Source organism: Aythya marila (genome assembly GCF_965140915.1).
Source record: "Aythya marila genome assembly, chromosome: 12".
Classification (NCBI taxonomy): Eukaryota; Metazoa; Chordata; class Aves; order Anseriformes; family Anatidae; genus Aythya; species Aythya marila.
The window spans coordinates 3897985-3923077 of NC_139053.1; the positions used below are offsets into that span (position 1 = coordinate 3897985).

The following is a 25093-nucleotide window of genomic DNA, read 5'->3' on the forward strand; positions in this document are numbered from 1 at the left end:
GTCCAACCTTTAACCTAGCACTGCCCAGAGCCTCTGTATTCACAGCTTCATTTTTTCATCTTTATTTCTATTAAAAACTAACAAGCAAACAAACTAACATCGTGACAGAATGACAGAGCTGCAGCACTCGGCCTGCTGCCAGCAACCCGGGGATGTAATCCATGCAGAGGGAAGGGAAAAGGTGGAGCTACAGAGAGAAAAACATATTGGTGCAGGAAGAAAAACACACTTGGGTGAGTTACCCTGCCTGGAAGTCCTCAAAAGTCCAGGAATAAAGACCTGACAGGTTTCTGTGGCCAGGAGTCAGCTTCCTCTGGAAGGCTCCTGCTTGCATGCGGGATACAGGGGCTGGGCCAGGGCCATCACCCAGCTGGGGTCCGATCAGATCCCAGACCATGTCGTGGAGAAAAATGCTTGCTAACTTTCCACAAATCTGTTTTGCAGCCCAAGTCACTTAGGAGCCAAATACCCACTGACAGGCAACGGACAGTAGCAAAAAAAATATATAAATAAATAAAATAAAAAATTGAAAATCAATGCCTCGGAGCGGGCAAAGCTCTCCCAGTTTGGGAGCAGCATGGGATGCCGGGCGGTGTGCTCAGCCACACTCCAGGTTGTGCTCAACGCGAGGGCACGTGCAAAAAGGAAGCGTACCGCAAGTTTCCCTTCTGATTCCTTTCTTAATGCACAACTCCGAAGTCCTACACGTTTCACTTGACAAAGCCATTAATTCAGTAATTTCACGTAATTAAATCGAGCAAAGTAGAGTATTTAAATTTGAGCTAAGTGAAATATACTTCTGCGCGGCTCATGCTGTTAGAGTTGTGCTGCACGCTATTCTGCCGCTGCTCATTTATTAATTTGGGATCGGCTGAAACGTGACACGGTGTAATAAGGAACGCACCGGCTTCCGTAACGTTATAAATAAGAGAAAATAAAGGCACCTCAGCGAGGCTAGCGAGCCTGGTGCCAAACGAGGAACTCATCCCGTGGGCCAGCCCTCGGCTGAGCACCAGGATCCCACACCCGGATTTCTGACTTTTCTGATCCTTCTCCTCTGGTGCTTTCTGCTTCTCAGGCTCCTTCCCAAGAACCTGACCTCGGCTCCTCTGGAGGTGCTACGAGCTCCTCGCCTCCCCTGGGCCTGGAGGGACACCTGGGACAGGCGGCGCTCAGCAGCCAGAGCCCGCCGTGACCCTCTGCCACCAAGACGAAGGAGGGAGGGCAGGTTGCTGCGCTTGTAATTAAGGCTGTGAAGAGTTTAGTTGGAGAGAAATTAGATTTATTTACATGCTGCTCTGTTGCTGATGAAGCACCAGCTATTTGGGAGAACTTCTAATTAACCCTAATTTAGTTGATATGCTCTTTAGCAGCCCCGCTCCCTCTGTACTTTGCACTAGGTAAAATGCGATAAAAACAACAAATTAACCATTTTAAAGAGGGACATTTCTTCGCATGGGCCCAGCCCCAGTTTTGCTCCTGAAGGTGTTGAATTTGCATTTTAGTTGCTGACAGCTAAGGGAAAAAAAAAAAAAAAAAAAGGCGACGTGAGAACTTCATCCTCCAAAACTGCTCCTCCTACAGCGCAAGGCCGTGCCCTCAGGTGCTGCCCCCTCCCCACCTCCCCGCACACCGAGCACCCACCGGGCGCTCCTGCAGAGCCTGCCCCAGGGGCCTGTGCCCCACTCCCCCAGCCTCCCAGCTAAGGCACAGGGTTTCTGTTTATTTTATTTTATTGATCCTCCCACCCGATTTACAGCCAACACAGCTAGGAGCCTGTTTTCAGAGCACTTTGCTTCCTACGTGCTCGGCCAATTATGCAGTCTGGCCACAACCTTCATTAACCAGCTATGTTTTGGAAATATTTCATTACACTATCAAGCTAAAAATCTCTTAACTCCTGTGATGTGTTTTCTCATTTAATAGTTCACTGATGGCTCTGCAACGCTTCCAGTGCTTGTGGTGTAGCTGTGGTTTTCTTTGCAAATCAAAAAGATATTTAAAATACAACAGGTTTACAACCTCGATATATAAAACAGCCTTAAGAATTCACCTCTTTTTATAAACTATTTTGGAGGAAGAGCAACACCAATTCTTATTTCAATTTCACACACGGAACACCATAAATGCCAAGCCCCACATATCATCTGCTTAGATGTCTTTTGGAAGTAAGGGTGGAAAATGGAACGTAATTTAATTCCGCTATACAGAAGCATCTGTACTTGCTTGTCAAAACACAAACCCAGAGATGCAAAGAGCATTTGCAGAGGTGATATTCCTCATGTCTCGAACACTGCAGCTGTCTGAACACACAGTATATAAAGAAAAGAAATGAGGGAAAAATGTGGCTATCTGCAACATCCTTCCAGAAAATGTTTTGCCAACCCAGCTATTAGCTAACTTGCAAAAGACATCAGCCTACAATTCACCTTTTTCAGGAAAAAAAAAAAAAAAAAAAAAAAAGTACAACCCTTTTTTTCATGAGATTATAGACCAAATAGACCAAATGCTGCTCTCGGTTATACCTGCTTAACCCTGCTGATTCTGTATATGCTTTCTGGATGCTACTGTGGAAATTTGGCAATAAATGTATTTTGTTTAATGTGATCAAGGCAGAGGAGCCAAACGCTTTTTACACAGAACATTTCTCATTCATTTAACAGAATAAATGGTCATCTGGACTTGTGTACTAAACACAAACAACCCAACATGAACCACTTAACAAAGTTTAAATCCGCTTTTCAGTTTCTGTACGGCACACGTTCTGTCCGTCTGAATGGCAGTGCTGCAAACCGACCCCATTTCTGCAGCATAACCCACCCGAGTAAACCAACAACGCAAAGCCCAAGTCTTCCCCATTGTTGCTGAAAGAGCAATGACAGCCTACCAACAGTTTGGTTTTTTAATATTAATTTTCAAAATTACTCAGAGGAAAAGTTCAGAACAATGTCTTCAAAATCGCCCCGTATGAGACAACTTCAGGACTTTTAAGGGAACTTCATAACAGCGAGGAAGGAAATGATCTTTCTGCTGCTACACTCGATATCCCCTTGATGTGCCTGTGAAAAAGGCTCGTAGCCCTTCTTGGGGGAAGGCTAATTCAGGTCTGAGTCGTACATTTCTTTTAACAAATTCCAGAAGTGAAATCAAGTAAAGATGAAGCTCATCAGTCCATCAAAACCATACATTTATGAACCGCGAAAAGATCTGATTTAAGTCTTTGGATATGGAACTGGTCCCCGCTTTTCCTTCTGTGAGTGGCAACACCCGCTTGCATTCACTTCTCTGACAAAAGCAGGGCAGGGGAATTTGGTGTCCTTTGAACTGAGAGCTGCCTACGGGCGCGATCCGAGCTGAACACCGCCACCACCCCACGGCCCCCAGCCCCTGCTGGGCTACAGAGGGGTGGGTGGGAGAGGCACCGCTCGCCTCCCCCCAGCTCCAAGCGCACGCTTCTGCTGGAGACGCACGCACCAGATGAAGATAAAGCACACGTGGCCGCAGCAACAAATCTGAATTTCGGGCCATTGTCAGAGGGCTTTTTTCTGCCAAGCCGCTTCAGTCGAGTCCCAGCTCGTTGCGCACACGCACGCTGACAGATAGCGCCTGCCCATGGTATTTCTATCAAATGGGAAATTCGCTCTCGTTTGGCTCAAACAACAGCCAGAGCCCTAAAACATACACAGGCTGTGCATAGAGCCTCGCTGTGCCGGTGGCTTTCTTTATCCGAATGAAAGCTCCCAGCTGAGAGGGAAGAAATTTGCCTACAGGGTCCCTCCATTTTGTGCTAGCAAATAACTGGCTGAGGAGCCGCTGCGGCTTTCAGCTCTGAGCTGTGTGGGGGGCAAGCACGGGGTGAAGCAGGACACAAAATCCCATCACCCCACCACAAGGGTTAGTGCAATTAAATGTCTTTTTGTTTGTTTGTTTCCTTCCTTTTCGGAGCTTTGAAGAGTTTACTAGGAGAAATCTAACAGCAGAGTCACAACTTCACAACTAGGATTATAAAGATTAAGAAAATAAATGTGCTTTCTTCAATTATAATGATGCAATAAGCATCTTAGCCCTCAAAAGCACCTTTTGTGTTTTAAACATAAAAGTAATACTTGTGCATCATTTTACTTGTGAAATGCAAACCTCTCCCCCCTGCAGGAACCTGGGACATGAGCTCCAAGCTGCTCCTCTTCACCCGTCTGCAGAGCAGTAAGTGCTTCTCCCAGACACCGCGCCGAGGAGCTTGCTGCCAGTAGTGGAGGCGCGCACTTTCCGTATCTTGACAATTAAGTTAGGAAAGCACATTGCACGGATTCACTTCAAATGTGCCCAAGTTTCCAACAAAAGCAGCTATTTTCAGCCACGTTGCCCCACTGCAGCTTCAGTACCAACAAGCTGGCGTTGCCCACCTTCATCCACCACAAAGTGCCAGTATATCCCCAAGAAAATGTCAAGCTGAACGCACACATCTAATCCACGTGCTGCTGGTTAGCATTCGGGTAGTGCTGTTCTGCCCATTAGATTTACGATTTTATTGCTAATTGACTTTCTCCTTCTGAAGGAGAAGCCCTTAGCAGGAGGCCTGCGGTCCTTGCCCCCTTACCCTCACCCCAGCCTCATTACAGCCCCAGCACTGTTGCCAAAATGAGATATTTCCTCATTTTTGGTGCCGTGCCCTTGAAGGCATCTTATTAGAAGAGACCAGTTCTTAATTAACATTTTTGATCTCTAATCTATTACGCGTCCCTCTAATCCCACCCGGAGGAGCTTCTGGCCCACTTTGGCGGCGCAGGGTGGAGGCGAGGGGCTGGCGGGTGGCACTGGGGCTCCCGCCCAGCCCGGCGGTGCCGCCGCAGGCCCACGGCCAGCATCCGAGGCCACCACTCGGTGCCTTGCCACCCTCGTGGCTGCTGCTGGACATGGGCTGGACGTGGGCTGGATGTGGTCCTGCTCCGTGGCTGCGCAGCACGGCCACAGCCTGCCCACGGCAGCCGGCTGCCAGCGGCCGTCCCGCTCCGCAGCGTCCCGGCCACGCTCCTAGCACAGGACTTCGTGGGTCGCCAACGCGCAAAGCACTAAGAACGGTGCAGCCTTAAGTCCCTGACATCATTTGCCTCGCAAATAATTACAGCAATTACAATGTGCTAACTGGCAATTAATGACACGGGCCTCACAACTCACCAGAATTTTTTAAAGCAGGCTGCGACCTGATGCAAATCATCTCTTTGGTGCTCCTGATTCGGAGCCCGTACTTGCTAAGGGCTACGCATTAGCTCAGCAGATCTCGCAACAGAATTGTCCACGTGCCAGATAATTTAATTAGAGGCTTGATTTTGTCAGAGCTCTACGCAGCACAGACAGCGCTTCCAAGCAAAGCGCATGGGTTTTCTCCTCTCTCTTTAGCATTTTCCAACTGTCTAATAATTTCTCCTGACGAATGCCAAAGCCACCCAACGGAGCGAGGAGGCCCGGCTGGTGACACAGGCGGGCACGCAGGGGCCCGGTCGCAGCCGGGATGAACTCAGGGGTCGGCAGAGCGCGGCGGGCCCTGCACCTCTGCCACGCACACAGCACTCCGCACGCATCCAGGCGTCTTCACCGTGATGCGCACGGGTCGCTTGTGTCCAAGTGAGAGCCATCGAGCATCCCAAACCTCATTTAGCAGGTTCCTCAGCTGACTCTGCAGACAACAAATAGCAGCTTATGAGACGAACTCGCTTTGTTTTGACAGTGACACCGTAATTCCTCGTAGCCAGTCCTGAAAAGGCTGCTTTAGGCACTAAATGACAGAAATGCAAACATATCTTCCAATATGGGAAATTTCAGGCTATGTTAGCTTTAAAAATTCTTCTTTCCCTGTGAGTCTTTGACCTTATTTTCCCATTTTCTGCACACCCTTACACTACAGTAACCATACTTACACTCTTGCTTTATAATAAGCTTAACAGTTAAAGACAATTTAACCCAAAACACAGAGGTAGGGGTTGCTGAAACATTTCCAAGCAGGTCAATGTTGAACAAGACCCACTAGAGGTCCCTTCCAACCCAAACGATTCTAGTCTCCTGTACTGACTAAGCGAGGATTATTTGGGCACAGCACCACAGATTTCACGCAGTCCTTCACTGCAGAGTTCCTTACCAACGGCCTTGCCCAGAGAACAGCAGCAGAGTTTGTTTATTCCCTGTGTTTTCCTTCTTTCACAGCCTCATTTACAAAATCCCATTCTGATGACTGGCACAATTTGCTTTATTCTCAAGAAGAATGATTAGTGGGGATCCACCACTGCGGCATTATTTTTGTATTGATTTTTTTCCCCTTAAGCACAGGCCAATGTAATATATTCTGCCGTTCCTGTTTCACATTTATTCAGGCTGGGAGCTTTGAGCTACCAGTTACAACTGCAACGTGTGAATTAGTCGAAGGAGTGCAGGAGCTGCAGTAAAAACCAAAGAGATCGTTCACCAGGAGACTTTCCTTCAACCCTTCTGCTGCCTGCCTCCACAAAGGTGAAGCCCATCGCCACCTCTTCTGCAGCTTCCCCTGCCCCTGCTGAAGCAGGGTGGGATCTGTGCTCTTGGTCCTGCAGAAGCAGCTCCGAGCAAGTCCCAGAGCCGCAGCCCACACAGGGCAACCCGCGGCATGGTGCATGACACAGACGCAAGGCCGCACGGGCGTGGGGCACTAGGAACACTTTCTGCTCGGCTGGGAGGCTTAATTAGCATTTGTAATGTGCCACGAGATCCTACATCGAAGTGATTTACTGAAATAGGCTCTAGAAAGTGTGATTTGCCAGAGCATTCAGTCTGCATCTGTCGCCAAATCTGCAGGATATTAGTAAATCCAGAGTGTGGCAGAGCTGGATAAATTAGAAATGAGGAGGACTTATCAGGTGATCTTATCCATCCCTCTGCAACATCAGGCTGTTCCTCCAGTATATTTTCAAGCGCTTTGTCCAGTCCGGCTTGAAAATGACTGAAGTGATGGGAGATAATACCAGAGCCTATTAGATCTCACTACTGGGAAATGTTTCTTGATATTCAGCCCAGGATCTCCTTTGCTCTACTTTAGCCCATTACTGCTAGTTATGCCCCTGAGGGCTTTTGTAAACAACAGATATAATTTTCATCTAAAAACACAGAAAATGTTCATCTGAGCAAATCCCTTTGCTTGTGCAGCAAGAAGGGACAAGGTAGCGTCAGCAGAGGAGAGCCCAGGAAGGAAGAGGAGCGGACAAGAAGGTGCCAGGCTGCACCCTGCAGCCACTCCTGCAGGGACCCGAAAGGGAGCCCAGGAGGGTTGGTCCCAAGCAGGACACCCCACCCAGGGTGCCCACGGGAATGTCACCCAGCCCCTGGGGGACCCGCTCAGCTCACAGACCTCAGAGGTGAGCCCAGGACCCCACTAGCCATAAGTGGCCCCAACCACGGGCTCCCGCGGAGCACGGCGGTGCTGAGGGCAGCTCTGCCAGCATCACACGGCTCAGCAGGGCTGAGGAAATCCAGCGCTCTGCAGATGGTGCCTGCAGTGCTTTCAGTGCTGGGAAGTCCGGCAACGCTAGCGACAGACTAAGGAACACTCCACTTGCTCGGCTTTTCTTAGGCAGATTTGTTTTCAAAGTGAAAGGGTGGGTGAGGGGCAGGGGGAGCACTCCGTAGCTCCCTTCCAGATAAGCTTTTTTTTCCTCCCCTCTTTTACGATGGAAATTAATTCTCCTCCTCTGTGCTATCGCTATAATTTTCCCAATTAACATTTTTAATAGTAAGTATTTTCTAGGAAATGCCGTAATACACAGGTGTGTGCTTCTAATTTAAATACTGCCACCCGTGCTGTGCTCACATCTGAGGACCGCTCCTCCTTGCAGGAGGCTCCCTCCCAGCCAGGCCAGCAGCACCTACAGCCCCACGCCACCAGAGACGCCCCTGCAGGCTCCTGGGGTGGCCATCCCCACACCAGCCAGGGGCTCTGCTGGTGGAGCTTTGGGTCCTGTCCCCTGCCCCTGATGCAGATGGGGCAGGGGGGACCCTATTACTCCAGGCACCGCAGCACCCTGCCACCAGCCGTCCCCGTTCCCACCACCGACCTGTGGGCGCAGGGCTGTGCCCTGAGCTGCAATCGACAGAGGGATCTGGTGGGGTTTATAGTATAAAAACAAAAAATGCGAATAATTTACGTTGGCTCCAACAATCTTATGTCTGTCTTAGGTGCTGACCAAGCTCCCGTGACCACACGAGCTGAGCATCACGCACTTTCCATCACTTCACCTTCTGTTTGAGGAAATACTACAAAAACTATGCAGTAAGTATCATAAGTAAGAGACTGAAGTTAAAAAAATAATTCTATTTAAAAAAAAAAATTTAAAACTTTCCCTGTTCTGAAAGGACATACAATGTTACATCCTAAAAACGAATGTTACCAAGGAAAATAAAAGCTCTACTTGGCATAAACACACTTAAACCTTAGAGCTGTTTGCCAGGGGGTTAAGGCGACATCTTCTTGGGCAAGAGCATGGAAACGCAGTGAGATTTAGGAACCAGTGCATGTAAGTGGGTAAGTGTAGGCTTGAAAGCCTGAACCGAGAGGCCTCTCTTGGCTCTGGGGAGGCAGAGCAACGCTGGGTGGGATGTCAGACATCCCGGCGTCTCCGTGTGGCGGGCGGGCTTGGCGCTGCCTCCCGAGCACAGCTCCAGAGGAGCTGCGTGCTTGTAGGGCACGGGATGAGGCCCCTCCGCCTGGCCACTGCGTGCGTCCTTCCCACTAGGACAAAGGGGAAGGAACTGGTGTCACCGTGTCCCCCAGGCAGCCCACAAGACAGCCACCACCTCAAACTTCCCCAGGGAGGGAGGGGGCCGCGAGCTTCTGCAGCTTTGTCTCTACTTTGCATCTCTTTGGGTTTTGGCTGACTCCACAGCAGATATTTAAAATGTTGAGAACCTCAGCCTACACTAGCCAGGCTGCATGCTGCAGGTCCACGTGGAGGCAGGGATGTTGTTTTTAGAACCAACGTAAGGAAATCCATCAGCCGAGATCAAACGTTTCATGGTAGATTGAAAAAATACACCAAAGTTACCAAAGTCTGTTATGTTCTTTGCTAATACAGTTCAAGGGTTTATTTCTTTGGAAACCCTTACGTGCTGCAGTCAGAACGCTGGAGTATTGATTTACCGATGAGATCAGCTTTTAGAAGATGTCTGAGCTTGTAAAGGTGCTCAGGACAGGCGATTCCAGAGTACCTACGAGCTAATAGGTTTCTAATGCTCGCCAAGTTGTTACTGACCTTCTCGATGGTTTGCACAATTCCGGAATTTCATTCTGAGGGTGTCTGCCCAGCCTCGACCCCCCCGCCGGCCCACTCCAGGGGTTTGGCAGGAGCAGAGAGCGGGACAGCCCTGGGCGCAGCAGGGACCGGGACCCACCGGGACAGTGGCCCCAGTGAGCACCAGGACAGAGATCCCAGTGGGCACCAGGGCAGTGGGAGGACGTCTGAGGGATGCCAGCAGCTGCCTCACCCCCACGCGGCTCTGATGGCCCCCAGGCAGTGTAAAGGTGTTCCTCTGCTGAGGCAGCAGGCAAAAGTCGAGATTTACATAGCTGGGAGACATCGCGCAAAGCGGAAGAGAGGGGAGAGGAGTGACCGCAGCTTGGGGTTTTGCTTTGTTGTTTTTTTTTTCAATTATTGTTTTTGTGGTTCATTTCTGAAAAGCTGCTACTTCCCCTTTTTTCTTGAACTCCCCTCCCTTAAAAGAAAAAAAAAAAAAAGCTTTAAGAGAAATTGAAGAAAGCAACTAGAGCTCTGAAGCTGCACCCTGGACAAAACAAGTCCGTACGGGAACTCCTGCTGACAAAACACCAGATGCCTGCGTCCTAAAACATTTCTCCCCGTGCTGAGCTTTGCTAACACGTCCCCCGCACGTGGGGACTGCAGCAAGTAGTGAGATGGGCACGGGGGGCCTGGAGCTGATGGGGGTAACAGCCTGTCCTTGCGGTTTGTGATGTCAGGAATATTGTGACAGCACCGCACTCGTGTCTCCTGCTCGCTCACCACCTCCGGCACAGCCAGGAGCAGCAGGGCCACTTGCCCCCAGCGCCTGCTGCAGGTCCCTGGCCGTGCTCCCCAGCCCCCTTCTCGCTCGGTACCGCAGCCCGTAGCTGCGTACGGAGATACACCCAGTTACCTCAAGAATAGGAAAAAAATAAAATTCAGGCTTTTAGGTCTGCGGGATCCCAATGAGAATGCAGAATCTGCTCTGCGTGCCCCAGACAATTTGGCTGAGCTTCCCCAGGGCCCCACAGCCAGGCTAATGAGAAACTCCCCAGCAACCCCCATGTACAATGCTTCCATAGGTCTTTAAAATGCCTTAAATTCTCTGTATATTTAGTAAGACTTTTTACTTCTTTAAAACGTCCCTTGCTGCTCCTCAAGATAATGCTCTCGTGATGTATTGCAACAGCAATGCAGCACTGCAAACAAGGGCCCAGCCAGGCAGACGCTGAGCTTTGCTTTCCTGGCTCCAAGGCAGCAGCGAGCCCCCGAGCAGGGCAGGGCTGAGCCGGGGGCTGGGGGCTGCTGGGGGCAGCGGGGACCCCGCCACGCTCCTCGGCTGGGACGGGAGCCGGACCTGCCGCCGGCAGCGAGCGCTACTGGTGGGCTCTGCACCAGCAAGCCCGGTCCTCGGGGAGGGAGAGGAAAGGAAGAGCTTTCCTTCCCGCTGCATGAAGGAAAAACGGAGACGAGAACGGAAGAGGAAGGGCGCTTGCAGGATGCCCCTTGTAAACAGGGCTGGTGGGCACCGCCAGTGTTTTCCAGGGCAGGGGGCAACCTGCGCCTCCCTGCACACTCTGCCAGCCCTTTGGGTCAGTGCATACAGCCCTCAAGTTGCCAACCCAAAAAGAAAAGAATCCTAAAACTATTCCTAGTTGCATTTGAAGTATTGAAATCCCACCGTGGCAGGTTCTCCCAGCACAGGGCTGATGTGCCCTGCCATGGCAAACAGCACCTGGCACAAGGCGCCCGAGGAGCATCTCCGCAAGCAGCTCCTTTGCCCCACAAATTCCGCCTTGCCTTACCAGGAAGGCTTCCAGCATGGCTTACACTGGTTTGGTGAACACAGCAAGCTCGAGCAGCAAAAGCATCTCCCCGGGGCTGCTCCTCAATGACACGCGGGCCTTTCAAGCGCAGCTACCAAGGGCACTACCTGGCCGTGGCTCCCTCGCGCTGCCCCGTGCTCGCCCCACGGCTCGCCCCGCACCGGCAGCAGCGGAGCACAGCAGCAGCACGGCTGCTCAGAAGGCGCTTGGTGTGCGTTTGCACACACACAGAGATGTACAAACACACGCAGGAGAAGAAGGCAGAGAACTATGTTAATTTGAAACATCTGGCAACTGTTTTGGAGTTAACAAGTCTGGTTTTTGGCCTTTTGTTTAATTTTTTTTTTCTGCTGGGGGGTTAAGCAGGGAAGGCAAGCTTGTCATTTGGGGCTGGGGAAGGAAGGGGCATGAAAGGAGAAGTAGAAGCGTGTTTTTTCACCCGTTATTGAAGTTCAACATCACCCTACTGGAGCTAATGCAAACAGGAAGATCATAAAAGAGCATAATGAAAGTCTCGCGGGCTGGGGCCAGGGGCTGGTTTCAGTTACGGGCTGTAGCCGGGGAGGCACACCACACAAGAGCGAGGCTCCGCCGCACACCGCTACGCACCGCGGCGCGCGATGCTTTTTCTAGGTCGCTCCTCAGTCCCATTGCAGCCTCTGCCCCGTGCCCTGTACTCACAGGACGGCACACCGTGCCTTTATACGCATGCAAGGCCGAAGCCTGTAGCTGCTGAATGCACTGAAAGGAAAATCCACCAGTTAGCACACATTTTCTTTAAGCCACCATAAATCACACTTCCAAAACATCCAAGGTGTCAGATGTAGGGTAAAATGAGAGCTATAATTATGGCAGTAAATGAAGAACAATGTAGGAGACCCAACTAATTTGGGAAAAGCCTCTTACAGGCTTTGTCACCTACAGCACAGTCACTGCTACCATGCACAAATCCCAAATTAACTCCCACTCTGCACAGAAGTGACTGATGCTACTGCTTTGAGCCTCAGCCCGTGTTGAGCCGAACACACCCTGAGGCCAGCAACAGCACCAACCACCACGGGCACGAAGGGGCCCCAAGGGCACTGCCAGGGTTTGTGGCAGGGTCGGCCACCAAAGAACAGAGAGAACAAGAACCCCTCAGAGCAGCCCTGGCATGGGGAAGGATGTGCCCACCCCACGAGGCACCACGCCGAGGCAGCCCATGCTGTGCCGAGCAGCCAGATGCTGCCTCCAGGAGGAGAAGCCTCCTGCGAGCCCGTCTCCTGGTGACTCCCAGCCAGCCCGTGTGGAACAGGAAGGCAGCACCAACATTGATGCTTGTGTTACTGCTTGGTTTCTGAGCAGCTTTCATGCCACTGCCGAGACTCGCCGAGAACACCCTTGCCTGTCCCAGGAGGAGGGCACAGCGGTGGCATTATTGTCTTGAGAGTCAAGAGCATCCTGAGAATCTCATAACCATTAAAGACATACCAGACAGTAAAACATCAGCACACATGGCACACAGGGACTGGGACGTGGCTAGTGACTTACCCTGAACTTGAAGTACAAATGGATCTGCCACGTACATTTGTGTTATCAATACACATTACACAGCTACATACAAGCTTGTTTTATCCTGCTGCGTTCCCCGAGCCTCTCTTTATTCATGTTTTCAGTGCAATACAGATGAGCATGTCCCAGACACATGTTTAAGTTCTCTTACTATCAAAGAGACCAAAAGCTGGTTCAAATGTTAAATCTTTCTGCCATGGCAATGTACCACTTTCATCCTCCAGCTCCGACAGTACTTTCCAATTTCCTCCGAGAGAAGAAACACACACATTCCAGTTGAGACTGAAGTTTAAAATTCCTATTAAAGCCGCTTTTATGTAATTAGATTGGAATGAATGTGCAACAGTGCCCATTGCAGAAAACTTCAAAGCGGTTATACTGGAGAAATCGCAACCCGCTTCAGTGTGCCCACAAGAAGGAGGAATGGGTCTCCAGAGGATAAGAGTATATTAGTCTCTGTATGTAATAGATTTTATTGACCATATGGAACTGATATAAAAATTGTGTTGCAGTGGGTAGTCTTGGATTTGAGACAGGAATGTGACATACAAAATACAGTTTCTGTAAAAAGCCTGGCAGCTTTCTGGCAGTTTTTGCAATCAGAAGAACCTAAAATATTTACCTGATTGAGTCACTGATGAGTCCCAGTTCAAAGCAAAATCCGAAGATTCGCCCTCTTCAACTGAAAAAGAACAAAAATATGTTGTGATTGCTAAAACAAACCAACTGGAAAGCAAAACCATCAGAAAACTAGGTCCGCTATGACATTAAGTGTTCTACCAGACTTCTGCACCAGTGAAAGAGAACTTACTGCTTTCCATAAAATAATTCATACGGCGGAAATTTAGCAGAATTTTTCCCTACATTTTAACCTAACTATGGGATTTCTGCCTGCAGCTTCTTTCTGGATAGCTAACTGTAAGTTTATGTGAAATTTTAATAGAGGTTTAAGTACCCCTAGCTGCTAAAGGTGCATATTTGAAAGTCTGTACATTCACGACAACTTACATGCACAAAATTACCATTGTGAACTTAGAGGTCATTTTTGAGATCCATGTAACGCATCATAGTAAGGAACTGTCCCATGAAGGGAGAATTGCCCAACTTACGTAATTAACACATTAACAATAGTTCTTCCGTGTTCAGAATTAAAAGAAAAAATACTCTTATAATGTGCAAGCGATTTCTGTAATATGGCAGTCATAAATAAGTGCATTTAAGGCTTGATGATGTGAAAGCTGTCAGAGCCAGGTGCTCAGCACTCACAAGCGACGTGTATATAACCTGCCTGTTAGGAATTATAAAATTTCATTTCATTCTTACAAATAACGAAGAGACCAGCTGACAACAGGCAGGCTAGCTGAGAGCTCAATCCTGCTGTTCCTGAAGTCAGTGGCAGCCTCACTGCTGCCAGACTGTGTGTTTGAAAGCGGTAACTGCAGAAATTCTTCTTTTTAATCATGAAAGTTGATCACCTTCATCTGCCTGCTCTGTCACCACGACACCAAAAGAATTTAAATCACCAGTCTTTATTTCCTGATGAAAAGTATTTATTCCTTGCACTGAACAACCTCTCACCTTTTATCTAAATACTGCTGGATATGAGTACAAGTCCTACATAATTCTGCAACTGAAATCAAAGCCATATTGCAAAGCCCCAAGCACAAGTGCTATTGAACAGGTGGGACGTGTGTGCCCAGCCCTGGAACCTGCTGCAGTGATTATTTACATTGATTATTCACATTTGCATCACAACATTCTTGATTTTATGCTTTTTCTCCATCTTTTCTCTTCCTTTGAGGAATTCCAGCATCCTTTAAACTTGTCTGTGGAGGCTGGTGTCATCGATGACATCAATGAGCTATTAGGAACAGAGGATATAGCTTACACAGGCAGTGCTTTGACAAATTTCAATTTTCTGTTCAGCCCTCACAAGCAGCACACACTGCACAGAAGGGCACAGTGCCGGCCATGGTGGGCTGCAGGTTTATTAACTAGGGGAGAACTCGCCACTTCTGCTCAAAGTCCTACTTCAGACAGCTCTGCTTTTTCCAAAAAGAAACAAATCCATGTTAGCACAAAGGCCATGTCAGGTAATTCCAGAAGGGCAGAAGCCCGTAAGCTGTGAACGTCCTGCAGCCACTGGCAGGGACGGAGCGGGTAGGATCACACCTGCGCTATCCTAGGGGCTCGCCCGCCATTTTGTGCTCGGTAAGCCGCCATCTTGTTAACATTTTGACCTATCTCTTAACAGAAAAACTCCGGATATAATATCCTAAGTACAGTTTCCTAAGTACTTATGTATCCTAAGTACAATTTCACTTTCATACAAATATCTCATTTTAACATGAAAATCCACATAAAGTTAGGAGGATTTTGCCCTGACCTAAATAATACTTCAGATACCTTACTCAGACAAGTGGAAGGTTTTAATTTTATTTTTTCCATGACTGATTTTTGGCTAGTTGGTTTGGACAGGTTTCTTTATTAGTTATTTTATGCTGGGTTTTTGTATTTCTTGATATTTTTTCTTAGAAGGAAGAGTGGGGAAAAAAGTCTACTGAAAAGACACAAAGGCAGTAAATTCAGTCACAATCAAGCCGCAGCACACAAGATCAGTGCTGGCCATCAGCAGTTGCAGCCACACGCTGCCTTTCACTTTGGCCAGACCCTGCAGACTGCCCCAGTCCTGGAGCTGCCTTGGGGCAGCCGGCTCCAGCAACACAGCAATTTTAGGGATCCCCTACACAAGTGCTAAGGGTTGAGCCTGCCTCTGCTGGCATTAACTGGCTCTGCTCCCTAATGACTGAAAAGGGGACAGAGAACACAGACGTGAAGGTGGCGGCTCCTAAACCCGCCCTGTGGCACTGCAGCCCTGCTTTGGGCTGTGGGTTCCTCCCTGCTCTGCGCGGAGCCACCACGCAGCCGACCGCACAGCACCTCCCGGCAAGGAGCCGGCAAGTCTTCCTCTGGCCGCTGCTTGCATCACTGTTCCCTTCTTTTATTTTCATTAGAATTTGTTATAACAAAGGAGAAGGGGTAAAAGGGTGGCTGAGGCTGGGACTAAGCTCCGGGAGGTCGGGCCTTGCCACAGGCACGCAGTGTGACCATAGGGAGGGTGCTCAGCCCCACCCGGCCTCTGCTCCCCTCTCCTCCACGAACACAACTTTGAGCTGAGAGGTTTGTCTGTGGCCACCTTAATCTGGATGTCAACCTTTATTAGTGAGTCACTGCTTGAACCGGTGTCACTGTGGTTTCACCTCGGCCATGACAGCAAGCAGAAGCCACAGAAATCAGAGGAACAGAGCGGGTTTTTTCCTCCCCAAAATCAGCCTGCACAGCCAAACAGCAACAGCTACAGCCTGCCCTCTGTTGTGCCCAGCCATTACGGGCCTCATGGGGAAGCCGGAGCTTTCCTGGGACAGTCGGAGGCTCAACGATGTGATGCTCACGTCGGGGACAGGGAGTCCCACGGCCATGCCTGGGGACAGGCACCTGGGGACCCCCGGGAGGGCATGGTGGGTTGGCAGCAGGTCCTGTGGCTGCGGCTGGGAAGGGTTCCCAGCTCTCGCTGTGGAGAACTGAGGCAGAACCACCCTTGGAGCATAATATCAGCCAGAGTAATTCACTTCAGTTGATTTTTCAGTTAAAGCTTCAGTTTCTTAATATTTTGGCTGTCACTCCTTGAAACCTAGTTTGACTCAGGTGGCCAGTTTGCATTACCACTCACTTTGTGGATGCTATTATTTAAGCAGCCGTAATGGGGGAAAAAAGCCCACGAAGAGGTACAAAGTGTTCGACGTGATTACTTTCACAATACGTAGCACAGTAGAATAACTCCCATTTCATTAGCAAGAAAATAGGCTTTCTGAGACACACCAGACAATCACAGTTGCCGAACCCAGGGACCAGACCCTGGCCCTGTGCTGGCTCACCTGGGGGCACGCAGACATACACCCCACACCCCGATGCTCGGCCCCAGCAGGACACGGGCACAGCGGAGCCCCGCTGCCATCTGGCACATCCTGCAGCCTGGGAACACGGCAGGGAACCAGCATGGTTTCATAGGGAAAGCTGAGATTTCACAGAGCAACCAGAGATGTTGTATCTGCTTCACTGCTCTAAAGCACTAAACCTTCATATCAATGTCCACAGCACAGGATTTCTATATCTAAACCATCAGCTTTTGTGTTTGTTTTTTTTTGTGTGTTTTTTTTTTTTGTTTGTTTGTTTGTTTTGTTTGTTTTGTTTTTGTTTTTCCCATTCTGCCCCCATTATTCCCCAGCACTGGGGGCCCCACTGCATGCCCCCCAAGCAGAGCAGATGAGGGATCTGGGCACAAGACCCAGGGCAAGGGCAGCACAGCCATGGCCAAGGGGTGACATCGCAGCATGACACTCCTGTGCACCCCAAATATTTGCCTTTTGCCCACTTGTCTCAGCCATCCTTGGCTCTCCAAGGATGCTGATTTAATTGCTAGGTCACGAGTGCTGCAGGCACAGAGATTTCAGTTCTTTGTGCTCAGAGAAACTTCTGACAGGCTTCAGCATCCATTTCCCCAAGAGCGAGAGCATCTATTTATGGGGCTACCATTACCTGCGCTCCATTCACAGCCACAGTGCTTATTTAACACTTTATCACTCCCAGGAAAGAAGTTAACCTTATCAAAGGAAGACGCTTCTGAACCAAATGTTGATTTCTAGATGCAATCAAGCTTTACAAGCGAGCAGCAGCCCTCAGCAATTCAGATGGCATGTGCGTGCTCCCTTATCCTATTACACAGGCTTCGAGGACCGGTTTAATTCTTCTCGTAACACAAAAACTCCCTGATACGCACACTAAACCTCCAGGAACAGTGGCTGTGTGAGGCCTGGCCAGGAGGCATCCCTACACGGGGCTGTGGCGAGGAGTTGCAGTTGGACGGAACCACGCCACTGCCCTCAGCCCGAGCTCGGGCACCATGAACCTGAGAGCCCGAGTGCCAAACACAGGTGCCATGCTTGGAGGATTTTGTCAGATGTTGTTTATGACAGACCGCTCTCAGACAAACTCAGGGAAGTCTCAGTGACGGCTGCGTGTTAGCTGCAACACACGAGCCGAGATTCACTGCTCTCCCTCTAGAGAAATGCTCCAGCACCAGGCCCGCCTCCCAAGCCACTCACACAACGATCACGCATTTTCCCTGACCTGTCCGGGGGTATTTGCAAGCAAGATCTCTGTGACATTCCCAAATCTTTGGGTTCTTCTCTGCCTTTCAGATGCACACCTCAGTGCTGTCTGACCCAGCCTCTGCTCTGCTGCAGCCTTCACACGAAGCCGTACGCTCCCAAACCCACACACCAGGCTGAGCCCCACGTGCCCAGCCGGGATCTGATCCTGCGAAACATGGAGCAGCTTCGATGCCAGTCAAGTCCAAGGGAGTGAAGGATGCTTAAAACTTTATGGATGGAGGGCTGCAAATCCACCAGTTCCCAGCTGCATGGCATGGCAGCAGCACACAGGCTGTTAGCCATCATTACGCTGTAAATAGCCAAGTATTTTCCAGGCACATCTTGAGGTGCAGGTCGTGGGGCTTCACGGGGTATGGGAACACACACCAGAGAGCATGTCCTGGGGCATCCACCTCACCTCAGGAATGGACAGGAAGTGCTGGTGCCTCACTGCTCATCCTCGCCCACGATCCGTCCCCTGCAGGAGCCCCAAAACCACGAGCTCGCCAGTACCTTTCCCTTGGCACTGTCACTCTCAGCTCGCAGAGGGGACGAGCCCAACGGCTCCCTCGTCTCTCCCTGCTGCCCAGCCCCGTCAGCCATCGGTGGCCTCTGGCCAGCATTTTCTTCCCCCGTTAAATAGGGGCATTATACATCTGTGCTTTCACAGGCCAGCAGGCCAGGGAATAAGACAAGAGGGCTTACTGACATGGCTTATTTAGCTAGTTCAGAGCCTAAATTTGCACAAGTTCTCTAGCTGCTTTTCTCCAAAGTCAGTTACAGGGCTTGGCAGGGAACATGGTTTTTGCTGGCAAAGTCAGCCTTTTTGTGCAAAGGAGGGAGGAGTGGGGAAACCCAGGCTGCTGTGCTCAGTAGGTCAGGGAAAAAGAAAAATAAAAAAAAAGGAAGAAGGATGAGACAAATGGAACAGAATTACAAAGGAAAAATGAGAAAGAAATGCAAAGAAATATAGGAACAGGAAAAGATGCAGAGATGATTAAGGAGAACAAAACAAACAACAAAATAAGGTAGCACTAGCAGGTTTATGCAAAGAAGATCTAATTATGGGTGGCTAAATCCTCCAGGACATTAATATTCCATCCTAATGTGTCTAGTTTCCTCCTTTCCAGACATGGCAGGGAGGAAATGAGAATCACTTAGATACACTGTTTAATGAGCAAATGATGGACGATCACCAAATACAGCCTGCCTGATAAGTATCCATTAGCTCCAGCCCGCACCGTAAATCTGCACGCAGCTAACAGGCCCGGGTCTTCAGCCACCACAGCGAAACTTCATGTAACTGCGAGCACATAACGGGATCCCTCGAAATAAAAGCCTGCTCTCGGTAACAGGAGGCAGGCTGCAGGACATCCATAATGGCTAATCACTGCCCTGCCCGCGGCCCACACACCTGACTCACCGGCCGCAGCATATTTATTCCCAGTGCTCATATTTAGTTTTTGTTTCTAATTCGCAGACTCCACTGGAGACATACATTTCCCATCAAAATCTATTATGTAAATAAATACGAGTGCACGGCGTAATAAAACACAGGCAACGTTTCAGTTTACTCTCAGGATCAGCATCTTAAACGTGCGATACATTAAGCTCGTGGCTCCGAGAAGTGAACAGGCAGATACCTTGTCTGGGTGCTTTTAGAGATCTGGGAGCAATTCTCACCCCCCACCACCACTGCCCTCGGCTCTGAGGCAGATGGATGGGAGCACCCAGGCGGTGCCCTGCAGCCCCAGGGGAGCACCCAGGGGTGCTGTGGCAGCCCCAAGTGGGGCAGGGGGCCGCGGGCGGGCGGCTGGCAAGGCCGGAGGGAGGCGAGAGCCGGCTGCCTGCGGGCGCGCTCCTCTCTCATTACGTGCATTTCTAAGGCAACTGTCACCATAGTGTCTGCGCCTTCTTTCAAAAATAGATCTACTATGAGTAAACAGCCGTTTTAAAGCTCAAGTGAAACAAAACAGGTGAATCTGACGTCCCCCACGTCGCTCGTAAAACATGTATTTTACTTCAGCAACCAACAGTTTAAATGTTCTCATTCCATCTGGAATGCTGGTGGAGGACAAACCCGGTTACGTGTTGAAATCGGGGGGATCCATTTGAGAAAGCAGAGGAAGGAGGAACTGGCACACCTACAGCTCCATGCCAGGACCCTGTGCCAGGGGGCGATGCTGCAGCCTGAGGGGTGATCCCCTGCTCTGCCAGCAGGCCAGCAGCAAGCCCACGTCCCCAGAGGACAGCGGGGTGAGACGTGTGATGAGTGACGGACCAGGGGTGGGTCAGCAAGCGCAGACGCTGAGCTGCTGCTCCAGCACTCACGGCTCCGATGCCTCCCTTCACGTGCTGAGGAGCACGAAGAACACGGGGCGTACATCAGGAGGCAGCAGAGCCAAGAGCTGTGCCCGGCTTTTTGGTTGCTTTGTTAACCCAACGCAAAGAAGTGGCTGCAACAAAGCGACATCTCAGAACCAAACCAGAGCACTGCAAAGTTCAAACAAACTGGGCTTCGCTCCGAGGGGGGCAGAGTCTCACCAGACCCATCTATGGCGTGTTTGGCTTCTCCAGTGCGGAGAGGGAAAAAAAAAAAAGAAAAAAAAGAAAAGAAAAAGAAAACAGGAAAGAGCACTGTTTTTACATTCAGGCTATAAAGTCTCCCTACAAACAGGACACCTAATAAAATAATTTACATGTGCTTGCCCTATCTTGAGGCAGCTAATGAGGATGCTGAGGGTTCACGTCTAACAGACTGCCGACACAAAGCAAGAAGGCTTTGAAATTAATTTACATGTGCTTTTTATCGAAATAGGAACTAACCCTGGGGAGAACAGAAGTAGACAACTAGGACCTGCAGACAGGCAGTGTGGCTGTAACTCCTTACTCCTCATCCTGCCCTAGTGGCAAGAGACCGTGCCACCCGAAACACCGACCGGGACCACGTGCTGCTCCCCACTGCTGCCGACTGCCGTCACCCCGGACCGCAGGGTTCCTGCTTCATCAAAGCCTAGTGCAGCTCTGAACTCAAAAGCTGCCTCCTCCTTTCCTCCAGCAGCAAGCAGCAAAGCCTCCCCCAAAATCGCTCCTGCCTCATTGCCAATTTTCCCCATGCGTTTCACTGGGATGGGCAGGAGCAGGCACGGGGCCTCCCATGGCAGCAGCACCCCAGCACCCAGCCACTCGCAGCTTCCCCTCACCAAGCTTTTGGACTCGTGCTCAAGTTCGACATCGCAACAATTCACACCGCACATGTGATAAAAAGAACAGAAGATGACCAAAACAGCAGCGACTGCCTCAGGGGCATGGATGGCATGGCAAGCTGCACAGCCCTGCTCTTACAGACCTCTGCCTCTTCCTCCACCCTCCTCAAAAGCAGGTTTGGGGGTCAGGATGCCCGCACCCCTCATGCCTGCGTCCCCACCGACACCCCATCCAGCACCAGGGCTGCTCAGCAGAGCTGGAAAGAGTCTCCAGCTGGATCTCTTCCCCTCGGCCTAAAGAAATGCACTGCTCCTTGCTGCTAATCCTTCCAACTCAGTGTGTTTTTTTTTTTTTTTTAAATTGGTCAGCTCTGTTTCCAGAGCAGGTAGCACAGGAAAAGGAAGAGAGGAGGCCTTTCCTGACCAGCCACGTTAATTAGAGCCGTGAGGGCTTGGAAAAACCCATCTGGCGAGTAGTGTTATTTCCCCTTACCCCTCCTCTTTGGTGCTGGTCCCCGTCTGAACGAAATGAGTTTCCCAAAGCACAGCCACGCTGGGCTGCCGCTGTGCCGGCTCCACACCCGATGATGGGACAGGGGCAGCTCTTGTGGGGGAGCAGACATTTTGGGGCTGTTGGCAGGGGTCTGTGGCTCTAGCAAACAGCTCCCTGTGGCTCTTTGTGCATGCAGGCGTGTGCACGCCTCTGTGCGCGGGTATGGCAACACTCCCCAGGCGCTCTCATTCTAATGCTGCTTTCTCCCCAGATGAAAATATACATATTCTTATTAAGAAAAAAAAATGTGTGAAGTATAAATTTGCATCTATGATCATTTCTGTTTCATAAATTGTACTTTAATAATAAAACAATGCGCTCTTCTGAACTGCCTGATAAACGCTCACAGGAAGGTCAGCCTCTCGTACACAAGCCTCAATATTTTGACGAAGGAACGCACAAGTGGTATAAATTAAATACCACAGGGTAAAATACAGATAAAAGGGTAGATAAAAGCCGGTCCGAGAGCTCACACATGGGGAATCCAGCACCTCCTCCTGCGCCACGAGAAGTGTCTGGGACCCCCCAGAAGGACCCATGGGCAGGGCAGCGCTGCCGGGGTGTCACCGCCCCGGCCCGGAGAAGCCCCCCAGCGGAGATTTGTCTCCTTGAAAGACGAGACTTGTGGCCGCATTACAGCGAAAGAAATTACAGTGAGGGAGAGAACGTTTTATATATCACATATATCCCTTCGTAGCGTCAAATTTAATTTGAAGAAAAACCAAGGCGGCCGCCATAAAGTGGAAACTAATATTTTTTATGACCCCTTAACAACCTGTCCTTAGTGCTAACATACCATAAATAAATTTCAACGTCTTGTTATACACGTAGTTTATTTTAAACAAGACTAAAAGGGGAACACAGTTCTTATTGAAAACCGGCGCACACACAAAGAAGGGGGAAAGCTGGCTTTGAAAAACTTAATCCCAAAACCTACTCTTTTCTATTCGTATTAATCTCACAACCTTTCCATCGAAGCGAAACATGGAAAGAGTTTCCAAATATTTTATAATTCTGAATGGATTTCCCCCGTGTAACAGTAATAATATTTTTACAGCTAAAAGATCCACTGATTTAATAAGTGTGATTTGTGTATTTAGAAAATTCATTAGAGCAGACGTTTCCCGACATTTTCAGATTTATTTATTTATTTAGCCTAATTTGGGTACACTACTTCAAAAGAACGCTTAGAGCTTCCCAGTTCCTTAGTCACTCACTAATAACATCTAATAATTAATAAAGACATGTAAATTCTTAACTCCCAGAACTATTCCAAACTTACTATCAGTACGCTTCGTGTCATGTCTCACTTATGGATATCTGCATTACTTTGTTTCATAAAACGCTGAAGGGACACATACTTATCTCGCTCTCCACCGCGAACGAACACCCAGGCACGCTGCAGCCGCTCGGGCGCGGGGCCGAGGCTGCACCAGGCTGCGCCTCCCAGCCTGCAAAGCCTCACAGGCAGCAGCGCAGGATCACAGTCCAGGTCGTGCCAGGCTGTGGCCCTCGTGTGAAAACACGCCTATAAAGACGGGGCAGGGGACGTGCGCCTGTTCAGCCCTTGCGCAAAAATGTGGGTGCTACTCGTGGGTTGGGATGAAGGCAGATTGGGAGGGAAAGCAAACACTGCAAAAGCGGAGCATGAGGAGGAATTCAGGCGCTGCCTCCCACCGCAGGCAGATGTTCCACCACGGCCAGGAGAGCAGAGCCACCACACACAACGGGTGTGCCATCGCTCCCAACGTCCCCGCTGCTCCTTCCTCTCCCCCTGCTTCTATCACGAGCACACTCCGTGGCACAGCAGAGCTGGGGTCCCTCAGCATCCCTCAGCACCCCAGCCTGCTCGCTGGTGGGCAGGGCACGGAGCAGAAAGGACTGGGCTCCGGGCAAGCACACTCAGCAGCAGCTACGACATCCGCCTGCTATCAGCAGTTTTCATCACAAATCCGAAGCAGAGCGCCACAGGAGCTACTAGGAAGTAAATTAACTCCGTCCCAGCCAAAAGCAGGGTGGGCGAGTACATCTGGACAGGAAAGGCCCAGCTGAAAAGTATAAAAGCCCCGGACAGCAGCTCTGAAAGCATCTGTGGAAACAAAGAAGGCACCGAGGGCAGCAGCAAACACCCTCATTTTCCTCCTTACAGCCCCTTCTGCACCTGCCTCCAGGGTTATTAAAATCCCTATTCCATGGATGGGGACCACGGGGAATAACATCAGCTCAATCCATCTTTACTCGGAGGCAAATTATTTTGTGTCTACTCCTCTCTGACAAGTGCTCTTGTCAGTGCTTTGTGTTCTGTAACGTTTCTGTGTCATATTTATTTGCTTGTTTTGATTTCTGGTCCTCTGTCGGAAGGAAGGCTGCCAAGAACGTAAGTCCTGTCTCTGAGCAGTCCTGCTGAGCCTGGGAAATGGGGCGTGGGCACTTCCAGACGCAGCAAAAGGCAGTACGTTGACAGAAGCGTCCCTAAAGAAACACAACTTGCACCAAGTTTTGCATTTGAAGTTCAGTGGACTACACGAACAGTACTTGGAAGAAGACTGAGAAGAGCCCCAGTGTCCTAAAGAAGAGGGAGCACAATGGGTATTATGAAGCGACACCCGAGTAAGCTTCCCACACCAGGAACACGTGCAGGTGCAAGGTTATTCACACACGGACAAACCGCAGTCTGGTGGTAATTTCACTGCATGCGAGACAAGTCCCCCCAGATTTCAGCTGTTTCTATCACAGCCTCCCATAATCTGCAAGTCTCTTCCTCAAAGCCAAACAGAAAAAAATAAAAAAGAAAAAAATGCACCAAAGCTCCTTACCTTTCAATACAAATAGCTTTCTTCCAATCTAGCCACTATAAAAAAGTGTTCTGATAATTAATTTGCACTCAAGGCAAACAGGGTTACTTAGCCGAACTAATGTCTTTTCCCTGGAAAGTTTCACCCATAGCCCAGGGGTCAGTGAAGCAGAGTTCCTCTACAAATTTTTATGACATCTGAATATATTTCCCATCCACACTTGTATTCTTCCCTGTTAACAAGATTTCTCTGTTCTCTTGGTTTTCTGCTAGAGTTACACAACCTTATGGAAACCCTGCAGTAATAGGAGCCCTATTTGCGCTCAGCCCATGCTAATTCGTGCTCCTCAACTCAGGCACGCTTTGGCCATGCATACGCCGGCACAGGAACAACTCCCAGTCCCGCTGACAAATGAGCTCTTTAAATAATAATACTGCAGAAAGGGGATCGACTGCCTCCATCCCTTCTGCATGCATTATGGACTTCGCGGCGTTCTGGGAAGCCATCACTTTGTATTAGTGCTGACTGGTTTCAGGGATGGGCTGTTAAGGTGAGCGTCAGTCAAGTGGATATAAAACTTGCCATTGATCAGAAAGCTGACCCTGTAATCGATAACGGTGCAGACATCCTTCCCCCTCCATCACACTAGTTATTTGTCTAAAAATGTGACTTCTTTTAAGACAAGGCTTTGTGATAGT

General features: G+C 49.7%; 1 protein-coding gene across 3 annotated transcripts in view; it reads right to left on the reverse strand.

The window, feature by feature from the left end:
- Nucleotides 1-25093, reverse strand: part of ZNF423 (zinc finger protein 423) — a 209708-nt gene that overhangs the window by 163746 nt on the left and 20869 nt on the right. For all 3 annotated transcript variants that reach the window (XM_082770090.1, XM_082770091.1, XM_082770089.1), the window contains exon 2: nucleotides 13254-13313. In XM_082770090.1, coding sequence (XP_082626216.1) covers nucleotides 13254-13313 — 60 coding nt within the window. The remainder of the gene's footprint in view (nucleotides 1-13253; nucleotides 13314-25093) is intronic.